Source organism: Muscardinus avellanarius (genome assembly GCF_963383645.1).
Source record: "Muscardinus avellanarius genome assembly, chromosome: 10".
Taxonomy (NCBI): domain Eukaryota; kingdom Metazoa; phylum Chordata; class Mammalia; order Rodentia; family Gliridae; genus Muscardinus; species Muscardinus avellanarius.
In genome coordinates, this window is record NC_137796.1 from 74,236,691 (window position 1) to 74,257,753 (window position 21,063).

At 46.4% G+C, this 21,063-nt stretch overlaps 1 protein-coding gene across 1 annotated transcript; it reads left to right on the forward strand.

Moving 5' to 3' along the window:
• Window positions 1–7,721: 7,721 nt before the first annotated feature.
• LOC308268716 (olfactory receptor 10AC1-like) lies at window positions 7,722–16,338 on the forward strand (the record flags this gene model as incomplete). The annotated part of the gene is made up of 2 exons (XM_080703821.1): window positions 7,722–7,802; window positions 15,400–16,338. 2 exons carry the CDS (start codon window positions 7,722–7,724, stop codon window positions 16,336–16,338), a joined length of 1,020 nt encoding a protein of 339 aa, XP_080559947.1.
• Between the last annotated feature and the right edge of the window lie 4,725 nt (window positions 16,339–21,063).

The following is a 21,063-nucleotide window of genomic DNA, read 5'->3' on the forward strand; positions in this document are numbered from 1 at the left end:
TTTTTTAATACAGTGATGATATGCAAATAGCTTTGGCAGGATTTATAGGAGATATAAAATATTCTTTGCCCAAAGGAAAACTGTGGGATTGTTTTAAGAAACAACAATGTGTTGTCTCTGATATTATAGCAACTGAACTTTTAGGTAAGGCTCCTACAATTTTTACAGATGGGTCAAAAACTAAGAGCGCCTATTGGGGAAATAATAAATACGGGGTTAAAACAACCTCTTTCCATTCAGTTCAACAAAATGAACTTTTTACAGTTTTATAGAAAGGCACATAATGATTCTGCTATTATTTTACCAGATTTTCTATGCCATTAGCCTGTATCTCTATTCCTTCAATACCTATAAGTCTTAAATTTTCTAATGCTGTCCCACAGATTGAGTATATTCTATTCATAGTTTTATTTTTTCGTTACTGTCTGAATGTTCTACTTCACCTGCCTTGTCTTCAAGCCCTTGTATTCTTTCTTCTGGTTGACATAATCTACTGGTGAGGTTTTCAACTGAGTTTTTATTTGACTTATTGAGATTTTACTTTATAATATTTCTGTTTGGTTCTTTTTCAGAATTTCTCTTTATTAAAATTCTATTTCATATCCTGTGGTGTCATCCTTAATTCATTCAGCTATTTATTTGTATCTTATTTGACTTTACTAATCATTTTATTTATTTATTTTTCCTGGTACTGGGGATTGAGCTCAGTGGCATTCTTTCTACCTCTGAGTTACACCCCAGCCCTTCTTAATTTTTTTTTTTTGAAATGGTGTCTAAGTTGCTGAAAGAATAAGTTGCTGAGGCTGGCTTTAAACCTTTGATCCTCCTGTCTCAGCCTCCCAAGTACTGGGATTACAGGCATGTGTCACAGCCCCCAGGTTCATTGATAATTTTAACAATATATATATATTTTGTGGCACTGGGGTTCCTGGAAGCCTTTCTACCTCCGGGCTACACTCCCAGACCTATTTTTTTTAATATATTTTTATTTGGAAACAGGGTCTCTTAAGCCAGCATGGCTGGCTTTGAACCTACACGATCCTCCTGTCTCCGCCTCCCAAGCGCAGGGATTACAAGTGTGTGCCACCATGCCCGGCTTAACAGTATATTTTGGTATTTAATCCACTTTGATGTCTACCTATTTAGTTATTGGGGACTTATAAACTTTTGGAGGCATCTCTTGTCTTGTTTTCTCATGTTTCCTATATTTCTATGTTGACATTTGTGCATTTGTTGGGATGGATATCCCTTCCATTATTATATGAGGGTTGTTTTAATGAGAAATTTTGCTTCATAATGTGTCCTGGAGGTATATTTCAGTATCAGGGCACCCAGTAATTATATCCAAAATGCTTGATTTAATCCCCAAAACTGCACTGAGAGGAGAGAATAATAACCTGTATGTGCAACAACTTAAAATTTAATTTTTGATCCACATACGATAAAAACTTCTTTTTTTTTTTTTTTGCGGGTCTGGGGATGAAACCCCCTGCCCAATTTTTTATTCTTTATTTTTAAACAGGGTCTCACTGAGTTGCAGAGGGCCTCACTAAGTAGCTGAGGCTGTCTGTGAACCACGATCCTCCGGTCTCAGCCTCCCAAATGTTGAGATTACAAGAATATGCCACCATGTCCGGCTCATGATAAAAACTTTTTGAAAATGACCTCTGCAATTCCACTAACCAAGGGAAAAAAGGGAATAATAATATAGAATAGGCTAAAAAATTAGGCATTGTTCAAATCATAATAGGCATTAATAAAAGTAAAATTAAGTCTAAAATACCAAAAAGGCAGGAAGGAAGAGAGACAGAAGAAGAGAAAGAAGAGAAGATAAGGAATAAAAAGAGATACAGAAAAATTTAAAAATATAAGCGGAGCGTGGTGATGTGCCTGTAATACCAATACTTGGAAGGCTAAGACAGGAGAATCATAGGTTTGAGGCCAGCCTTGGAAACAGTGAGACCATGTTTTCAAATTTAAAAATAAAGATAAAGCCGGGCGTGGTGGTGCACGCTTGTAATCCCCGTGCTTGGGAGGTGGAGACAGGAGGATCGCGCAGGTTCCGAGCCAGCCGCACTGGCTTAAAAGACCCTATCTCCAAATAAAAATATAAAATAGGTCTGGGAGTGTAGCCCGGAGGTAAAAGGGCTTCCAGAAAACCCAGTACCACAAAATAAATAAATAAATGTATAATAAAGATAAAAAGGGCTGGGGGTTTATCTTGGAGTCAGAATGCCCTAGCTTCAATCCCCAGAACCAAAAAAATTAAATAGAGGTAGAAAAAAAAAATGAGAGAAAACATAACATAGGGTAGTTTTTCCAGGTATGGTATTCTTGGTTGGCATTTCTTTTATTACTTCAAATATATCATTCCATTATCTCATGGCTTGCAAGGTTTTTTTTTTTTTTTTTTTTTTTTTTGCGGGTCTGGGGATGGAACCCAGAGGCATTCAACCTCCGAGCTACAGCCCCTACCCTATTTTTTATTCTTTATTTTGAAACCGGGTCTCACTGAGTTGCAGAGGGCCTCACTAAAGTAGCTGAGGCTGGCCGCGAACCGCGATCCTCCGGTCTCAGCCTCCCGAATGCTGGGATTACAAGCGTGCGCCACCACGCCCGGCTGGCTTGCAAGGTTTCTGATGAGAAATCTGATGTTCTTAAGGGGTTTCCTTCATAATATGAGTCAATTTTTCATGTTTTTTAAATTCTTTAAGTTTTATTATTTTATTTTTATTTTATTTTATTTTATTTTATTTTGGTGGTACTGGGGGTGGAACCCAGAGGCTCTCTACCTCCGGGCTATACTCCCAGACCTATTTTATATTTTATTTGGAAACAGGGTCTCACTAAGTTGCTGAGAGCCTCACTAAGTAGCTGAGGCTGGCTTCGAACCCGTGCGATCCTCCTGTCTCAGCCTCCCAAGCGCGGGGATTACAAGTGGGCGCCACCACACCCGGCTAGCTTTTTTTTTTTTTTTTTTTTTTTTTTAGAAAATACAAAGTATTTTTATTAAGGGCAATTCCCAAAGTTTCCCTACTTTGGCTGTACATTTTTTAAACAAGTCTGCAAATGAACACTGATCATCTGCATGTTATTACATTAGCTATACTGCCATTTTTCTTAAGGTTGATTAAAGATAAAACCTTGAAGCGTAGCCATTATATATAATCATATGAAATGACTATTTAATAAATCCTGTTTTATCACCAGCATTTATAAACCAGACCCAGGAAAAGAACTAGGTCTTGGGACACATGCGTAGTTTTTAGTAGAGCAAATTTTTAGCCTGTCCTGATTATTACAAAATCAGAACAGCAAGAATATTCACAAAATTCTTTAACTTTTGACGATTTAATTATGTCATCCAAGCATAGTGACACATGCCTGTAATCCCAAGGCTTGGGAAGCTGAGACAGGACAACTTAGTGAGACTCCTAGCAACCTAGCAAGAGCCTTTTTCAAAATTAAAAAAAAAATACAAAGAGCTGGGAGTGTCTTTTGGAGATAGGATGTCCCTTGGTTAAATCCCAAGTACTACCTAAAAAAATATTAAAATGTGTTTCAGTGAAGATCTCTTCATGTTCAACCTCTTCAAGGGGCTTTTGATTTCAAATTTCCTATATTTGAGATGTTTTTAGTCCTAATTTTTAAAAATTATCTTTCTGCCCCTATTTCTGACATCTCCTTTTAGTATTCCTATAATATATAAATTAGTTTGCTTGATGGTGTCCCGTAAACCCTGTAGGCTTTCTTCCTGTTTTTCTTTTTTCTTTTTTTGCTTTCTCCACTAGATAACTTGTGCTTGCTGATACTACTTCTTCTTCTTCTTCTTCTCCTCCTCCTCCTCCTCCTCCTCCTCCTCCTCCTCCTCCTCCTCCTCCTCCCTGGTCTAAGGATGAAACCCAGGGGCATTTGACCTCCGAGATACACCCCCTGCCTTATTTTTTATTCTTTATTTTGAACCCAGGTCTCACTGAGTTGCAGAGGGCCTCACTAAGTAGCTGTGGTTGTCCACGAACCGCGATCCTCTGGTCTTAGCCTCCCAAATGCTGGGAGCACCATGTGTGCCACCATGCTCGGCCCTTGCTGATTCTTCTTGACTGAACCTGCTGTTGAAGCTCTCTACCACATTTTTCTATTTCGGTCATTCTGTTCTTCAGCCTCAGGATTTCTCTTTTGTGCTTTCCGTCTCTTTGATAAGCTCCTCATTGTGTTCAGGCATGGTTCTCCCGGGCTTTGTTGAATTATGCATCTGCATTGTCTTTGTAGCTCAATGAGGCTCTTTTAAGCATCATTCAGAATTTCTTTTCAATTAGTTCACAGATCTCTTTTGGGGACGGTCAGTTACTGGAGGTCCATTATGTTGATTGCTCTGTGTGTGTGTGTGTTCCTTAGAGCCTTGCATCTGTGCATTTGAAGCAGTCATGACTTCCAGACAGACTTTAATAGATAAAAATCTGCAGGTGGACCTAAGGGTATTATCTGGGCATGTGGGGAGTCCTGATGGTACCAGGCCCAAGGGTGCTTGGGGGTGCCAGTGTAGGGAGATACAGTAGCTCCGGCTCCAGGAAGGCTTGGCAGCATGGGCTCTGGGTGACTCTGGCAGCAGGAGTCCAGAACAGTGGACAACACAGAGATCTTCAGCAGTAAAGGTTATGGGAATTAGTGTGGGCTGCTGGGGTCCTCCTACTCTCCTTTTCTTCTGAAGCAGAGCCTATGGCAAAGGAGATCCAGTCCTGTGCCAGTCTTGGGGCTGGGGTGACGTAGGAGAAATGAAATGGCTCTTCCTATCCTTTTCTACACAGCCATTCTTGGAGTCTAGCTGTATTGGGTTGCTGCACCTTCTCGTCTGAATTCTGGAGCTCTCCCAGATCTATATTAGTCCACAGATGTTTGTTAGGTCTTTGTTTTATGTTGGGTAGAAGGGCTAGGCCCCCTAGTCTGCGGTCCTGCTGCTGTTACCGCTCAGTCAGTCCCTTCTGAGATCATCATTCTCCTGACCCCTGACCATTCCTTGGTTCAAATAGTGGGAAAATGTGGACATAACAGTAAATTTCCCCTCCTGTCTCTAGGGAGCTGCTATCAATGCGTTTTGGGATCTTCTTTCTCCTGGGCTCAAGTTTAGTTCAGCTTTTGCTGGTGTTCCTGCTGATGTCCTCGGCCCAGAAGTTTCAGGCTTTCCCAGGATAGCGCAGTTCCGATTTCCCAAGTCTCCCTCTGTCCCTCAAGCTCCAGCCTTCTGAGACCGTCATGCGCCTCAGCAGCACAACGGGGGGAGAAGATCACTAACGAGGCCCTTGGGCTTTAGATAAAGCCAGGCCCTTTAAGTGGGCCCCAAGAAACCCATTAGGTAACTTTTGTAAAAAACTGAGAGTAAGTATCCCCTCCTTGTTGGGAATAGAATTTGGAAGACTGGGGGAGACAGAGGATAAAGATGTGGTAGAGTCTGTTTCCACTTTTGACAAAAGCCTTCTGCGATGGGGCTCAGCCACGCCATTATTTCCAATTACAGAGGAGCTGGTGCATGACTTGGACCTTGAAGAATGAGTAAGTTTTCAGGTGGGAAAAGGACACTTTGGTATCAGAGAAGCATGTGGAAGATCTGGGAGAAATGTGTGATTGTAGCATTCTCAGGTGGTTCTATGGCTTGAAAGTCAAGACTGAAGCAGAAGATAGTGGAAGGTGAGACCAAGGAACTATGGTGGGAGCCAGGCATGGTAGCACACATCTGTAATCCCAGTACCCGGGAGGCTGAGACAGGAGAATTGCAGATTTGAGGCCAGCTTTAGCAGCTTAGCAAGAACCTGTTTTAAAGTAAAAATTAAAATAGGGCTGGGGGTGTAGTTCAAAGGTAGAATGCCCCTGAGTTCAATCCCCAATACCAAAAAAGAAAAATAAAAAAAGCTATGTGGTTCATACCCTAATAGTCAGAACTTAAGACTTCTAAACAGAATCCAAGTCACTTTCTCCTTAAACCAGAATTGATCTCTTCCCCCTCGGGAGTCATTGCTAGTACTTATATTACTTCCAAGATAGGAAAATAGGCAAGGATTTGGCCAAAGACCTGAGAGTTAAAGAGGGATGGAATTCAGGGTATGATGGTTCTGAGTCTAGATGTCTCTATTTATTTAGTTAGCTAGTTATTTGGTTTTTGGACTGGGTGGGGATTGAACCCAGGAGCATTCTATCTCTGAGCCACACTCGCAGCCCTTTTTTTATTTTTTACTTTGAAACAGGGTCATACTAAGTTTCTGAGGGCCTCACTAAGTTATGGAGGATGGCCATACGCCTGTGGTCCTCCTGTCTCAGCCTCTCAATGTAATCTCATGCCTGGGATTACAGGCATGCGCCATCGTGCCCAGTTTAATGCCTTCTTTAAATTAATGTTCCATACTCTGGATTCCTTCCTCCAAAGACAGCAGGGAAGGTGGCTCTTTGTGGGATGTAAGTGCTGAGGACCGAGTCCAAAGCTCCTGATTGAATTTACTAATTGAAGCCCATGTTTGAAGTAGAGAAAGAATCCTATGTGGAGTGTCGGACTCAGAAGCTGATGAGATGTGAAAGAGTCCGAATCTTTTCATCCTGCTCTTTCCACCCAGAGCCTGGAAGGCCACTCACTCGGCTTGGGGTACAAATGGTGGCTGTCTCCACCCCTAGTCTGTCTGCTATTGCCTGTCAATGTGTGCCTCTGCTCCGTGCCACTTCTGTGTGTGTTTCTGCTTCTGGACTTTTTGTCTCTACATGTGCTTCAAGTCTGCCGCTTTTTCTTTCGATCCCTTTTTCATGAGGGTGGTAAGATGCAGCCTGATAAGAGAGACACAGACTGGAGCGGACTCCCTCACATAAGAGGACTGACTTTGAAATCAGTCAGACCTGGAGACAAAGCCCAACAAAGCCCACCTCAGGCAGAGGCTCTGTGACTTTTTCTTTTTTCTTTTTTTGGTACTGAGGGGTTGAACCCAGGGATATTCTACCTCCGAGCTACATTCCCGATACTTTTTACATTTTATTTTGAAAATGTCAAAGTTTTGAGTTGCTGAGGCTGGCCTCAAGCCTGTAATCGTCTTCTCTCAGCCGCCCAAGTACTGAGATTACAGGCATGTGCCCACATGCCTGGCTTGTGATTTTGAAAACAAGGTATCAGTAAGTTGTGAGGATCTCACTAAGTTGCTAAGGCTGGCCTTGAACCTGCAAATCCTCCTGTCAAAGCCTCCTAAATACTGGGTTTGTAGGCCTGTACCACCTTGTCTGGCTTATGTAAACCTACTTTAACAAGTAAATCCAAGTTTCAGATTCCTTATCTGCAAATTAATAATAATAGTGTCTACTACATAGCTGACTTACAACTACTTTAAAATACATGCTCAGAGGTAGAATGCCCCTGGGTCCCATCCCCGGTACCACAAAACATACATGTATGTATGTATGTATGTATGTATGTAATATAGCTGTTGAATAGTGTACATGAGGAATGCTGGGGCAGCGCCCACGACTCTAAGGGCCCAACAGGCAGCAGTTACAGCTATGGCGGCAGCAGTGGCGGTTGTTTCCATTCTATTATCTTACTCTCGTCAACGTTTAGAGGGGAGATGGAGAATTGTGAATGAAGGGGAAGTTGGGGCCAATGTCAGGGTCCAGGGAAGCATGGAGGAAGGGCAGGAGTGGGGGGAAGAGAAATGAGTCTGGGACTGACAACTTAAAGGCATCCAGGTCTCGGCGTCATGGCAGCAGGTGATCTGGCATCTGGCAAGCCTCTGCCAGGCTGGTCCATGCACTGGCCTGCTAGTGCTTTCTCTCTCCAGGTAAGTCTTCCATCCAAAGATTTTCAGCTAAGGTAGAATGTAACAGCTACAACACCGGTGAGCAAGAAGCAGACAGCCTCAGCTACTTAGGCCCTTCGCAACCCAGTGAGGCTCTCTTTTAAAATAGAGAATAGAGCCGGGCGTGGTGGCGCACGCTTGTAAACCTCAGCGTTTGGGAGGCTGAGACAGGAGGATCACGCAGGTTCGAAGCCAGCCACGCTGGCTTAAGAGACCCTGTTTCCAAATAAAAATATAAAATAGGTCTGGGAGTGTAGCCCAGAGGTAGAAGGGTTTCCAGGAACCCCAGTACCACAAATAATAATAATAATAATAATAATAATAATAATAATAATAATAATAATAATAATAAATATCTGGGTGTGGTGGCGCATGCTTGTAAACCTCAGCGCTTGGGAGGCTGAGACAGAAGGATTGTGTAGGTTCAAAGCCAGCCTCAGCTACTTAGCCTCTCAGCAATTTAGTGAGACCCTGTTTCCAAAAAAGTATAAAATAGGTCTAAGCATATAGCCCAGAGGTAGAAAGCCTCTGGGTTCCACCGCCAGTACCACAGAAAGAAAAAGAGAGAAAAAGAAAGAAGGAAAGAAAGAAAGAAAGAAAGAAAGAAAGAAAGAAAGAATAGGGCAGGGGCATAGCTCAGAGTTCGAATGTCCCTGGGTTCCACCCCCAGTACTGCAAAAAAGAAAAGAAGAAAGGGAAGGAGGAGAAGAAGGAAGAAGCAAAGAGAAAGGACAGAATACATCGTTTTGTTGTTGTTGTTGTTTTGTGGTACTGGGGATGGAACTGAGGGGCATTCTGCCTCTGAGCTACACCCCCTGCCCTATTTTTTTAGTCTTTTTTTTTTTAAACAGTGTCTCACTGAGTTGCAGAGGGCCTCACTAAGTAGCTGAGGCTGTCCAGGAACCATGATCCTCCAGTCTCTGCCTCCTGAATGCTGGGATTACAAGCGTGCGCCACCATCCCGGCTCATCTTGATATTTCTTTTATTCATTTATACTTGTTAAATGTAGGAACCGTCGAGCCGGGCGTGGTGGCGCACGCTTGTAATCCCCGTGCTTGGGAGGCAGAGACAGGAGGATCGCGCAGGTTCGAAGCCAGCCTCTCTGGCTTAGGAGACCCTGTTTCCAAATAAAAATGTAAAAGGAGGTCTGGGAGTGTAGCCCGGAGGAAGAAGGGCTTCCAGGAAACCCAGTACCACCAAAAAAAAAAAAAAAAAAATGTAGAAACCATCTATGATGGACACTTTCCACATTTTTTTTTTTTTGGTATTGGAAATTAAACCAAGGGTATTCTATCTTTGAGCTATAACCTCAGCCCTATTTTATTTTTTTACTTTGAAACAGGGTCTCACTAAGTTCCTAGGGGTCTCACTAAGTTGCTGAGGCTGGCCTTGAACCTGCAATCTTCCCGTCTCAGCCTTCCAAGTGCTAGGATTACAGGCATGTGCCACCACACTTGACTCCACATAGAATTTAAGGCAATTGTGAGAATAATCCTGGCTGAGGCTTGAGGAGACTGAAAATTCTCCCTTAGCTCCGGTCACTTGGAAGGGCTGCGCATGACAGCCAGTCGTGTCTGGGGCCAAAGCTCCCATCTCCTCCACTGAGATGGGCTGGCTCCAAGAAAAACAAAAGATAGATTCCTACAGCCGGGCGCAGTGTGCAGGCCTGTATTCCCAGTACTCGGGAGGTTGAGATAGTAGGATCACAGGTTTGAGGTTAGCCTCAGCAATAATGATAGCTATGCTCCTACCTTCAGCAAATGGGAAACTAGGTTTTGGGGTGCCCTCAGGAGCCACAGAGCTTAGATCCCTCATCCAGAGGGGTAGATGAGGAAGATGAGACCCAGAGAGAAAAAAAATATGACATCATGCACCGTATCAGAGGCCGGGCAGGATAAGAACCCAGGCCCCTGATGTGAGCCCCGGACTTGCCTGCTACCTGAGGCTACCACAAAGCCAGATGAAGCAGCCCACATCACAGTGTGCTGCACACTGGCACGCACGCATGCACACATGGACACTTAATAAGTGTACGTGAGAGCTAAATAGGGCCTTTTTTTTTTTTAATATGTATCCTGGTTCAAGTCCCTCAAATAGCTCTCAAAAATATCAACCATGATCTGCCTAACTTCCCTTACTGACTTCCCTTCATAAGTTAAACCAATGTCTTCAAATTTCTTTATGGGCTCTCAAAACATCAAGATAGCTTTATAAGTTGGGCACATTGACACATGCCTGTAATTCCAGTACTTTGGAGGCTGAGATAGGAGAATCTCAGGTTTGAGGCTAGCCTTAGCAACTTAAGCCAGGTTTCAAAATAAAAAACAAAATAGGTCTGTAGGCATAGCTCAGAGGTGGAATGATGCTGAGTTCAATACTCAATGCCACAAAAAAAAATCTTTTATAAGTTATATTTTTAACTGTTACATAAAAACATAATTACAGTTATGGGGTACCATGCAATGTTTTGATAATGTGTATATATCATACTGTGTTTAAATCAGGTTAAACATGTCCATCTCCTCACATAGTCATCATTTCTTCTTAAATTTTTTTATTGGTGCATTGTGGTCATACATCTTAATGGGGTACAAGATGGTAGAGGCATACATGCACATATCACCCAATCCTTCCCCCTCCCTCCTTACGTTTGGCTTAGTGATTGACATTGATATGTTTGTTAAAGTACATCATGTGCATTAGAGAATTTCCCTTCCCCCCTCCTATCCCCTCAGTTAGGTTGCCTTATTTGCTCGTCTGTAGTATCTCCTTCTTCGTCTAGAGTTCCTCCTATGACCCATTTTCTCCCTAGCTTCTGCATATTAGGGAGAGCATCCGATTTCTTAATTTTTGTGAATGACTAATCTCACTTAACCTAATGTCCTCCAGTCCCATCCATTTCCCTGTAAATGATGTAATTATGTTTTTCTTTATGGCTGAGTAAAATTCCACGTATATATCCCATAGTTCTGTAATCCATTCATCTGTTGATGGACATCTTGGCTGGTTCCATAGTTTGGCTATGGTGAATTGTGCAGCTCTGAACACAGATACACATGCATTAGTTTGGTAAGTTTGGTTTCCATTCTTTTGGGTAGATACCCAGAAGTGGTACTGCTGGATCACAAGGTAAGTTCGTTGCCATTCTTCTGAGTATCACCATCTCAAAGTGGGTGTTTGAGGAAGATTTCATGGTCTCCAAGCAGTGGCTGTGGGTTTAAAACCTGCAGAAACAAACAAACAAAGGCGTGGTGGTGCACACCTGTAATCCCAGTACTTGGGAGGCTAAGACAGGATGATCACAGGTTTGAGGCCCTTCTCAAAAACTTATCAAGGACCTCAGCAATTTAGTTAAGACCCCGTTTCAAAATAAAATAAGACTGGAGTAGAGTTCAGACGCTGAATGCCCTTGGGTTTGATCTCTAGTATCACAACAAAACAAAAACCTCTCAGTGCTCTACCAGCCTGTTGTGCAGAGAAGAACCATTGGTTAAATATCCGGCCAAAGGGGGAAGGTCTTAAGGATTGGAAATAAAAAGAGGAGAGGGCTGAGTCTCTGAGTTGGCATCACTCTGGATAGCAAGATAGACATGATTCTAATAGTTTGGGTTGGTATCAACCATGGAGATGATCGATTACACATGCCCTTCTGAGGTTGGTGGTAACATCAGTGATAAATGTCAAGGTACATTTTAGGGGAGGGGCAGAAATTTTGGAACAGTCGGCTATGGTAAAGGGTGAGGCTTGTGGCTCACTGATTTTACAGGGCCAGAAACTCAGGTCAGGAACATAACTCAGGGCACTCAGGCACAAGTTTGGGAGGCATGAGGCTTAAAATAACTAGGCAAACACCACAAATACAGGCCAAATCTGGATTCTAGAAAAACAGTGTAGTGGAGTTGTCATAGGAACTAGAATGGGAGTGTGACACCCAGCTTGCTTGGGGAGGAGGAGTCTCCCCCCGGGATGTGGCATCTGAACTTTTCCAGGTAGATGATGTGGGGGATTCCCAGAAGTGAGAAGAGCACTGAACATACGGTGCCTAAAGGGAGCGAGTACCCACTCCGCCTGGAGTCATGGTGTGCAGAGGAGAGTGGCGGGCAGTGAAGCAGGGAGGGCATCAGAAAGGACTGCGAGTGCCGTGCTGAGGAGCCCGAGTTAGTCCTGGTGGTACAGATGGGATAAAATCAGGCACAGTGATGCACGCCTTGTAATCCCAAAAGTTGGGAGGCTGAGATAGGGAGATCACAGGTTCAAAGTCAGCCTCAACAACTTAGCGAGATGGTGTTTAAAAATTACCCAAAAAAGCTGGGCGTGGTGGTGCACACTTGTAATTCCAGCATTCGAGAGGCTGAGACTGGAGGATCTCGGTTCGTGGACAGCCTCAGCTACTTAGGCCCTCTGCAACTCAGTGAGACCCTGTTTCAAAATAAAGAATGAAAAAAAAAATAGGGCAGGGGGTATAGCTTGGAGGTTGAATGTCCCTGGGTTCCATCTCCAGACCAACAAAAATAATAATAATAATCTGGGCACGGTGGTACACGCTTGTAAACCTAGTACTTGGGAGGCTGAGAAGAGGATCACAGGTTTGCACCCAGCCTTAGCTACTTAGTGAGGCCCTCTGCAACTTAGTGAAACCCTGTTTCAAAATAAAGAATAAAAAATAGGGCTAGGGGTATAGCTTAGAGGTAGAATGGCCCTGGGTTCAATTCCTAATACTGCAAAAATAAAATAATAAAAAAGGTCTGGGATGTAACTCAGGTAGAAATGCCCTGGATTCAATCCCCAGAACCCAAAGGGGGAAGTAGTTAAGCAAAGAGCTGATAATATATATATATGTGTGTGTGTGTGTGTGTGTGTGTGTGTATAATTTTTTTTTGTTACTGGAGGTTGAACCCAAAAGCATTCGACCTCTGAGCTACACTTCTAGCCCTATTTTATTTTTTATTTTGAAACAGAGTCTCACTAGGTTGCTGAGTCTGGTCTTGAACCTGCAATCATACTGTCTCAGCCTCCCAAGTACTGAGATTATTACAGGCATGTGCCACCACACCCAGCTCTGACATCTGTTCTTGAGTTGGTGGTATGACAAAGTGATCAGGAGGAGGTGGACTTGCCAGGCATGGTGGTGCACCCTTGTAACTCTATTTATTTATTTATTTATTTATTTATTTATTTATTTATTTAATTTATTTTGGTGGTACTGAGGGTGGAACCCAAAGGCTTTCTACCTCCGGGCTATACTCCCAGACCTATTTTCTATTTTATTTGGAAACAGGGTCTCACTAAGTTGCTGAGAGCCTCACTAAGTAGCTGAGGCTGGCTTCGAACCTGTGCGATCCTCCTGTCTCAGCCTCCCAAGCGTGGGGATTACAAGCGTGCGCCACCATGCCCGGCACCCTTGTAACTCTAGTACCTGGGAGGCTGAGACAGTAGAATCACAGGTTCAAGATCAGCCTCAGCAACTTAGTGAGACTCTTAGCAATCTAGTGAGACCCTGCCTCAAGACAAAATAATTTAAGAAGACTGGGGGTGTAGCTTAGAGGTAGACTGCCTTTGGGCTCAATCCCTAATATCTCTCTCTCTCTCTCTCTCTCTCTCTCTCTCTCTCTCTCTCTCTCTCTCTCACACACACACACACACACACACACACACACACACACACACACACACGAGGAGGGGGTCTAGAAGTGGGAATACCTGTCAGGATCAGTTGTAACCATCCAGGCCCAAAAAGAAGAGAGGAGAGAGAGCTTCTGGGGTCTGAGGGACTCAATGGCAGGATGCAGGGTGTGGTTGTACTTGAGGAGAGAGAATGAACCCACAATGATGCCCTGCTTTCTGATCTTGGTGCTGGACCAACTCTGTGTCCAGAAGAAAGGGAGGTTTGAGCTAGAGATCCGGACTTGAGTTTGAGACAGGTGGAGCAGGAAGCACTGGTGGCGATGCTTGGGAAACTGTTGGAAACAGGGCCTGCAGCTAAGAGAAGGGACTGGGTCCTGAGATTTAGGAGTCAGCATGGCTGAGGCCGGGAGAACAGGTGCTACTCCGTTCATCACGAGGTGGCCCTTCCTCCATGGAGAGGGTGAACCGTCTTCCATGTGGTCTTTTCCCTATGGCTGAGTCAGAAATGCTGAGGTGATCTGAGCCTGTGCTGAAACTAGCTAAGGAAAAAGATGGCAAGGATGAATAGAACAGACCAACTCAGGGCAGGCGAGGAGGGCAGTGTGGTCCATCAGCGTGGAGCTGGGGGGTGAGTGCCCCTGGGAGCAGCGGGCGTACAGGGAGCCAGACCGGCCTCGGTGGACAGAAAATCCTAGCTCTGCTCAAGCCCCTTCCTCCTCCTGCTTTGCCTGCAGGACCGCCCACCTAACCAGACACCGCCCAGGAGAACCCTGAACCTTATCTGCTATTTTCCCTCCTGCGCGATCAGGCCCTCATCCTCAGGGATACAGGTGGAAGGAGGATGCCCGGCTCCTAAGGTATGGACCAGGGGGCTTTAGAAGGCTGGGAAGAGCCAGGAGGATGGAACTGAAGAAGACAGGGCACAGGAGGACAGTAGGAAGGGTGGCCGGTGGCTGTGGACATGTAGATTCCTCGAGTGTTAGACAGTGAGACTGAGGGTGGGAAGTACTGGATGGGGGAGGGGTGTGGAGCAAGGGGTGAGCTCTAGAGGGCTGGCATAGGGTTCTTGGGCCCAGCAGAGGCCAGTCACCCCTTGCCAGGGGTGGTGGGTGTGCTTATGATAATGGTACTCAGGAGACTGAAACGGGAGGGTCATAGATTTGAGGCCAACCGTAGCAATTTAGCAAGACCCTGTTTCAAAATAAAAAGGGCTGGGAATGTAGCTTGGAAGGAAAATGCCCCTGGATTAAATCCCCAACATCAAAGGAAAAAAGAAAAGTCATCTCACCTGCCAGGTGAGGTGGCTCGAGGATCTCAGGTTCAGGGTCAGCCTCAGCAATTTACTGAGGCCCTCTGCAACTTAGTGAAACTGTTTCAAAATAAAGCTGAGACAGGAGGATCAGGGTTTGAGCACAGCCTCAGCTACTTAGTGAGGCTCTCCACAACTTAGTGAGACCCTGATTCAAAATAAAGAATAAAAAATCGGAGCCGGGCGTGGTGGCGCACGCTTGTAATCCCCGCGCTTGGGAGGCTGAGACAGGAGGATCGCACAGGTTCAAAGCCAGCCTCAGCTACTGAGTGAGGCTCTCAGCAACTTAGACCCTGTTTCCAAATAAAATATAAAATAGGTCTGGGAGTATAGCCCGGAGGTAGAAAGCCCCTGGGTTCTACCCTCAGTACCACCAAAAAAAAAAAAAAAAAATCAGGCTGAGGGTGTAGCTCAAAGGTAGAATGCCGTTGGGTTCAGTCCCCAGCACCACAATCAATCAATCAAATAAATGGCTGGGGTGTAGCTCAGAGTTCAATACCCCAATACCCTCCGCCCCCCATAAAAAGTCATCTATTTCCCAGGAGGGAGGCGTCCCTGTGACGCTCCTCCCTGGGCCGCACACCTGTCCTCCTCCAGGCCCTAGCACAAGCCCCTGGCCTGAGTCCAACTGGACCGCCCCGCAGGAATTCGTGATCCTGGGCTTCTCAGGGTGGCCGCAGGGCCTCCGCGTGCTGCTCTTCGCTCTCCTCCTGCCGCTCTACCTGGCCACGCTGGCGGGGAACCTACTCATCCTGGCCCTGGCGCTGCTGGAGCCCGCCCTGCACACGCCCATGTACTTCTTCCTGGGCGCGCTGTCGGCCGTGGAGGCGGCCTACACGCTGGTGCTGACCCCGCGCATGCTGGCCGGCTTCCTCCTGCCTCCCGGGGGCCAGGCTGTGGCCCCCGCCACCTGCGCTGCCCAGATGGGCCTTTTTGTGGCTCTGGGCGGCTCCGAGTGCCTGCTGTTGGCAGCCATGGCCCTGGACCGCTACCTGGCCATCTGCCGCCCCCTCTACTACCCTCAGCTCATGACCGCGGGGCTCTGCTGGGGCCTGCTGGCCTGCTGCTGTGTGGGCGGCTCCATCCTGGCCGTGGGCCTCACCACCGCCATATTCCAGCTGCCCTTCTGCCACGGGGGCCTGGTCAACCACGTCTTCTGCGACCTGCCAGCCGTGTTGGTGCTGGCCTGTGGGAACCGGGATCTGCAGGAGCACGTGCTGCTGGCCGCCTGCCTGCTGCTGCTGGTGCTGCCCCTCATCCTCATCCTGCTCTCCTACACCAGGGTGCTGGTGGTCATCCTGGGGGTGGGGGGCGCTGCGGGCCGCCGCAAGGCCTTCAACACAGTGGCGTCCCACCTCACCGTGGCGGTGCTCCACTACGGCTGCGCCACGGCCATGTACGCCAGACCCCTAAGCAGCCGCTCCCTGGAGGAGGACAAGCTGGTCTCGCTCATTTATATCAACCTCACGCCGCTGCTGTACCCCGCCATCTATACGCTGCGCAACCGGGACATGCAGGGCGCCCTGCAGAGGGTGCTCAGCCAGAGGACGCCCGGGATAGACCACCAAGCCGACCTGACCTAGCTCTGGCCGCCAGGTGGTATCTGTCTAGAAATGTCCCCCACTGACAGAAATCTCATGCCTCCAGCGCCATCGATGGCTCCCCGGTGCCTACGGGACATGAGCCCCAGGATGGCATACAAGGACTCTGGAACCAGACTCCAGCCTTGCTCAGCTTCTGTTGCCCTTTTGACCTGGGGACTTTTTGTGTGTGTGGGGGGGGGGAGTATAGCCTGTGCACCCCAAGATGTATAACACTCCAGGTCTCCACTCACTAGATGCCAGTAACTCTCCCCACTCCCTGAATGACAATCAAAAATGTCATAGGAGAGACGGGCGTGGTGGCGCAGGCTTGTAATCCCAGCATTTGGGAGGCCGGGACAGGAGGATCGTGGTTCGTCGACAGCCTCAGCTACTTAGTGAGGCCCTTTGCAACTCAGTGAGACCCTGTTTCAAAATAAAGAATAAAAAATAGGGCTGGGGGTGTCGCTCGGAGGCAGAATGCCCCTGGGTTCCATCCCCAGTACTGCAAAAACAAAAAGTCATAGGACTAAAAGCTGCGGGGCAAAATGTGCTGCTCTAAACTACAGCCACACAGTACCTTTTGAAGAAAAATGAATGCTGATGTGCTGGTAGTTTATGAAAACATTCTTGATAACTGGCAAAACCTAGAAACCAATATCCACTAATTACAAACAGCTTGTGTCATATTCAGGAAGTGGAATTCTACACAGCAATGAAAAATAACGAACTACTACTACCGGTAAGAAATAAGGACAACAGAGTTGCAACATGAAATCTAAGAAGCAAAACAGTGTCCGTACCATGTGGTTCCATCCAAAAGGCAATGACGAACTCGCCAATGGGGGCTGGAGGCTGATGTCCTAGGAGTGGTGGCCTGGGTTGGAGGGGGAATGGGAGAGACTGCCCGGGCACTGGGAATGTTCTGGATCTTGGTTTGGATGGTAAATGTAGGGGTATCTACATGTGAAAGCCTTTATTAAATTGCACACTGAAGATCTGTGTACCTTATGGTGTGTAAAATAAACTACAGAAATTTCAACTATTTGCAAGATGGGGCAATCCTTCACACTTTTGTGTCCTCTTATATCCCTGGTATATGTGCTCTTTCTCCTGTGATTCAAGGCCGCTGTGTGATTCACGGGTCAGCCCAAGTACTGTTTTTCCTGTGCCGCCCTCCTGGGTACCTTCCCTTTCTTCCTCTCAGTTGTTAGTGTTGTGCTAAAATTGATTTTAGCATCTGCCTGTTACCTACCCATCCACTCACCCACATAATTAGACTGGGAGCTGTTTGAAGCCAGATTTTCTGGCCCTATTCTTGTGTTTCCAACCAATTTGGCAGTTCTTAATCTTTGATAGAGGAATAAACCATAGAAAAGCTGCAGGTTGTTTGGGGAGAGTCTCACCTGATGGGCCAGAGACACAGCTCCTGAACCTGACCAAGGTCAAGAATCTGTAAGCCTGACCTCTCCCTTGAAGTCTTTTCTAGGACTGTCGGAGCTGGCTGTGAGGACCCAGGTTGGCAGTTCTTGGACCCAACTTCCCAAGTGTCCAGGAGCCTTCAAAGTTAACAGGTATGTAACCTGGTATAGGTAACTGCAGAGCATCACCAGGGTCAGGGTCCTAGATTCCATGGGACTTTCCCGTAAGATATAACTTAGGACAACCCTTAGTCTTAACACATCTGCTGCAGGGCCCGTTTGGGCACCAGAAGGCCTAGAGGCAGCCTAGGAATGGGTCGGCTGTGCCTTACTGCCCCCTGGCGGTTGAAAGTGTATACTGCAAAGCTTGACTCAAACATATATATCTCAGAACAGAGGTCAGTGGCCTCAGAAGGGAAAAAGGGCCCTATTCATATCACCAGCCAGCCTTGCCTTCTGTTCCCAGCGACCTGACACCCACAGGACCCCTCCCCTGTCTCCAGCCCTCTCCCCAAACCCCACAGGTATGAGGGAAGCTATCTCCCCAAAGAGGGATTCAGGACAGCTGATTTTCTCTTGTAAGACTTTATTTTTAGAGCAGTTTTAGGTTCACAGCACAGAGGAAGGCATAGACAATCCAGGACCTGCTGCCTGTGCATGGGAGAACAGAGAACACAGCTGCGGTATGTATGTCGGAAGCCCTGGCCAAAGGTGTTTTACCCTTCTTCACTTCTGTAAATTGTTTCTTAGGCCACAACAAAGTCCTGTTACTTGTTCTGTGTTTCAGCTGGCTGAACAAATTCAAAACTAGCTCGAGGAGGTGCAAGCCAGTGTTTCTAACTCAGCCAGGGAAACTCTTGGGCTACACAGAGCCCAAGGAGAGAGACAAGCTTTCCCTATCTGCTCAAGCTGTGGAAGGTTCTGGATTTGTTTCAATACCAACTCTACCCTGCGTGCTCCCACCCTCGAAGCTGCCTCTCATCTTCCTACAGACTTTGACACATCTGGTTGAAGGCCCACCAAACTGGGCCCACAGTGCGGCTTATGGCATTGGCTTACAACCCTTATTTTTGGTTTTCAGTTCCTTCTCCATTGCTGGGATCTGGAAACTTTGTATTTTCTTGGGAGCCAAATTATGCATTTAAAAGAATGTTAGCGGCCGGGCGTGGTGGCGCACGCTTGTAATCCCCGCACTTGGGAGGCGGAGACAGGAGGATCGCAGGTTCGAAGCCAGCCGCGCGCGCTGGCTTAGGAGACCCTGTTTCCAAATTAAAAAAAAAAAAATGTAAAAATGGGTCTGGGAGTGTAGCCCGGAGGTAGAAGGGCTTCCAGGAACCCCAGTACCACCAAAAATAAATAAATAAAATAAAATAAAAGAATGTTAGCTTCTTATTGTCCATCATTTCTAGCGGAGGGTGTGTGTGTGTGTGTTAGATAGCCCACCATATTGCCAGAAAGAGTCCTAGAGAGAGGTGTCAGAAGATATCCTACAAGTGTTAACTTGTACATTCAGGGGCTCTGTAATACCTGCCAGCAAACAACAGAAAAAATAGTAGGTGGTGCTGCAGGTAGACTTCTGGCTCAAAAATCTCATATTGTTCTGATTATAGTACAAAGTCAGAAGGTATAGTTTTAGCCGGGCGTGGTGGCTCATGCTTGTAATCCCAGCATTTGGGAGGCTGAGACTGGAGGATTGAGGTTCGCAGACAGCCTCTGGCACTTAGTGAGGCCCTCTGCAACTTAATGAGACCCTGTTTCAAAATAAAGAATAAATAATAGGGCTGGGGGTGTAGCTCGGAGGTAGAATGCCCCTGGGTTCCATCCCCAGTACTGCAAAAAAAAAAAAAAAAATCACTAACAAAAACAGAAGGTATAGAGCCGGGCGTGGTGGCGCACGCTTGCAATCCCCGCTCTTGGGAGGCTGAGACAGGAGGATCGAACGGGTTCGAAGCCAGCCTCAGCTACTTAGGCTCTCAGCAACTTAGTGAAACCCTGTTTCCAAATAAAATATTTAAAAATGGGTCTGGGAGTATAGCCCAGAGATAGAAAGCCTCTGGGTTCCACCCCCAGTACCACCCCCCCCCAAAAAAAAGCAGAAGGTATAAAGTAGAAGAGTCTTTAATATATATATATAATTTTAAAACTGTGTTCAATTCACCAAAGCAACTCAAAAATGAATACTTTTTGTGGTACTGGGGATCAAACCTAGGGGCATTCTACCTCAGAGTTATACTTCCATCACTTTTTATTTGTTTTTAATGTTGAAACAAAGTCCCGCTAAGTTCCAAGGCTGGTCTTGGACCAGCAATCTTCCTGTCTCAGCAGTGGCATGCTCCACTGTGCCTGGCTAATATTCTTTTTAGGTAGCAGATTCAGGAATATAACCCCTATTTTTCTCAGGGGTTATTCTTTTTTCTTTTCTTTTCTCTTTTTCTTTCTTCCTTCTTTCTTTCTTTCTTTTTTTTTTTTTTTTTGTGGTACTGGGGTTCCTGGCTTATTCCCATGCTCTTTACCATTAAGTATATCCTCTAAGAACATAGCACTCTAACGTACCTTTCCCTTTCTTCCTTCCCTTCCTTCCTCCTATTTTGTGGTCGTGCACCTCCTAACATGGCAGTGACGGGTCTCCCAGGTTTTCCCGGAGGCTCTTCCACATCCACGAGGACCCACGGGATCTCATCCCGCCGCGGGTGGTCCTGCTCCACGTGCCCCCCAGCGTGGATCCAGTGGTGGCGGATGAGGCCGGCCTAGGGGGAGAAGGTCCTGTGTAGTGGGCAGGAGAAGGCTTCCCCGAACTTGGTGCAAGTGTTGCAGCTTAGCACTTGTCCACAGCATGGACTCACCTGCGCTCTCCAGGCCGCTCCATCTCAAGCTTGGAGTAGAGAACTAAGTTCCCATGGCCCTCGAATCTCTTCCTTGTAAGGTAGGCTTCACCTTCCGCTTCAAACTCTCTCGGAAGGAGCTGGCTCCGGGCCTGTGCTCTGGACAGCACAGGTGTGTGTGCCAGGATTTTCTCCCCAGCTCAGGGAGCCCTCTGGTGGTCCAATTTTCTCACCTGGGACTGCACCTTGAGTGGAATGTGATATCTACCATACCTGTGGTCTGCCTAGAAAAAAAGCACAAATCTGTTCGTCTATCCTGTGTTGTACCATAGGTTGCACTGCAGACCAGAACTCGTGGTCCACCACTGGGCTACAGGGACAAGACCAGCCTCAGCCAATTTCAGAAATGGCTGGAGGGAGCCGGGCATGGTGACACACACCTGTAATCCCAGTACTTGGGAGGCTGAGACAGGAGGATTGCAGGT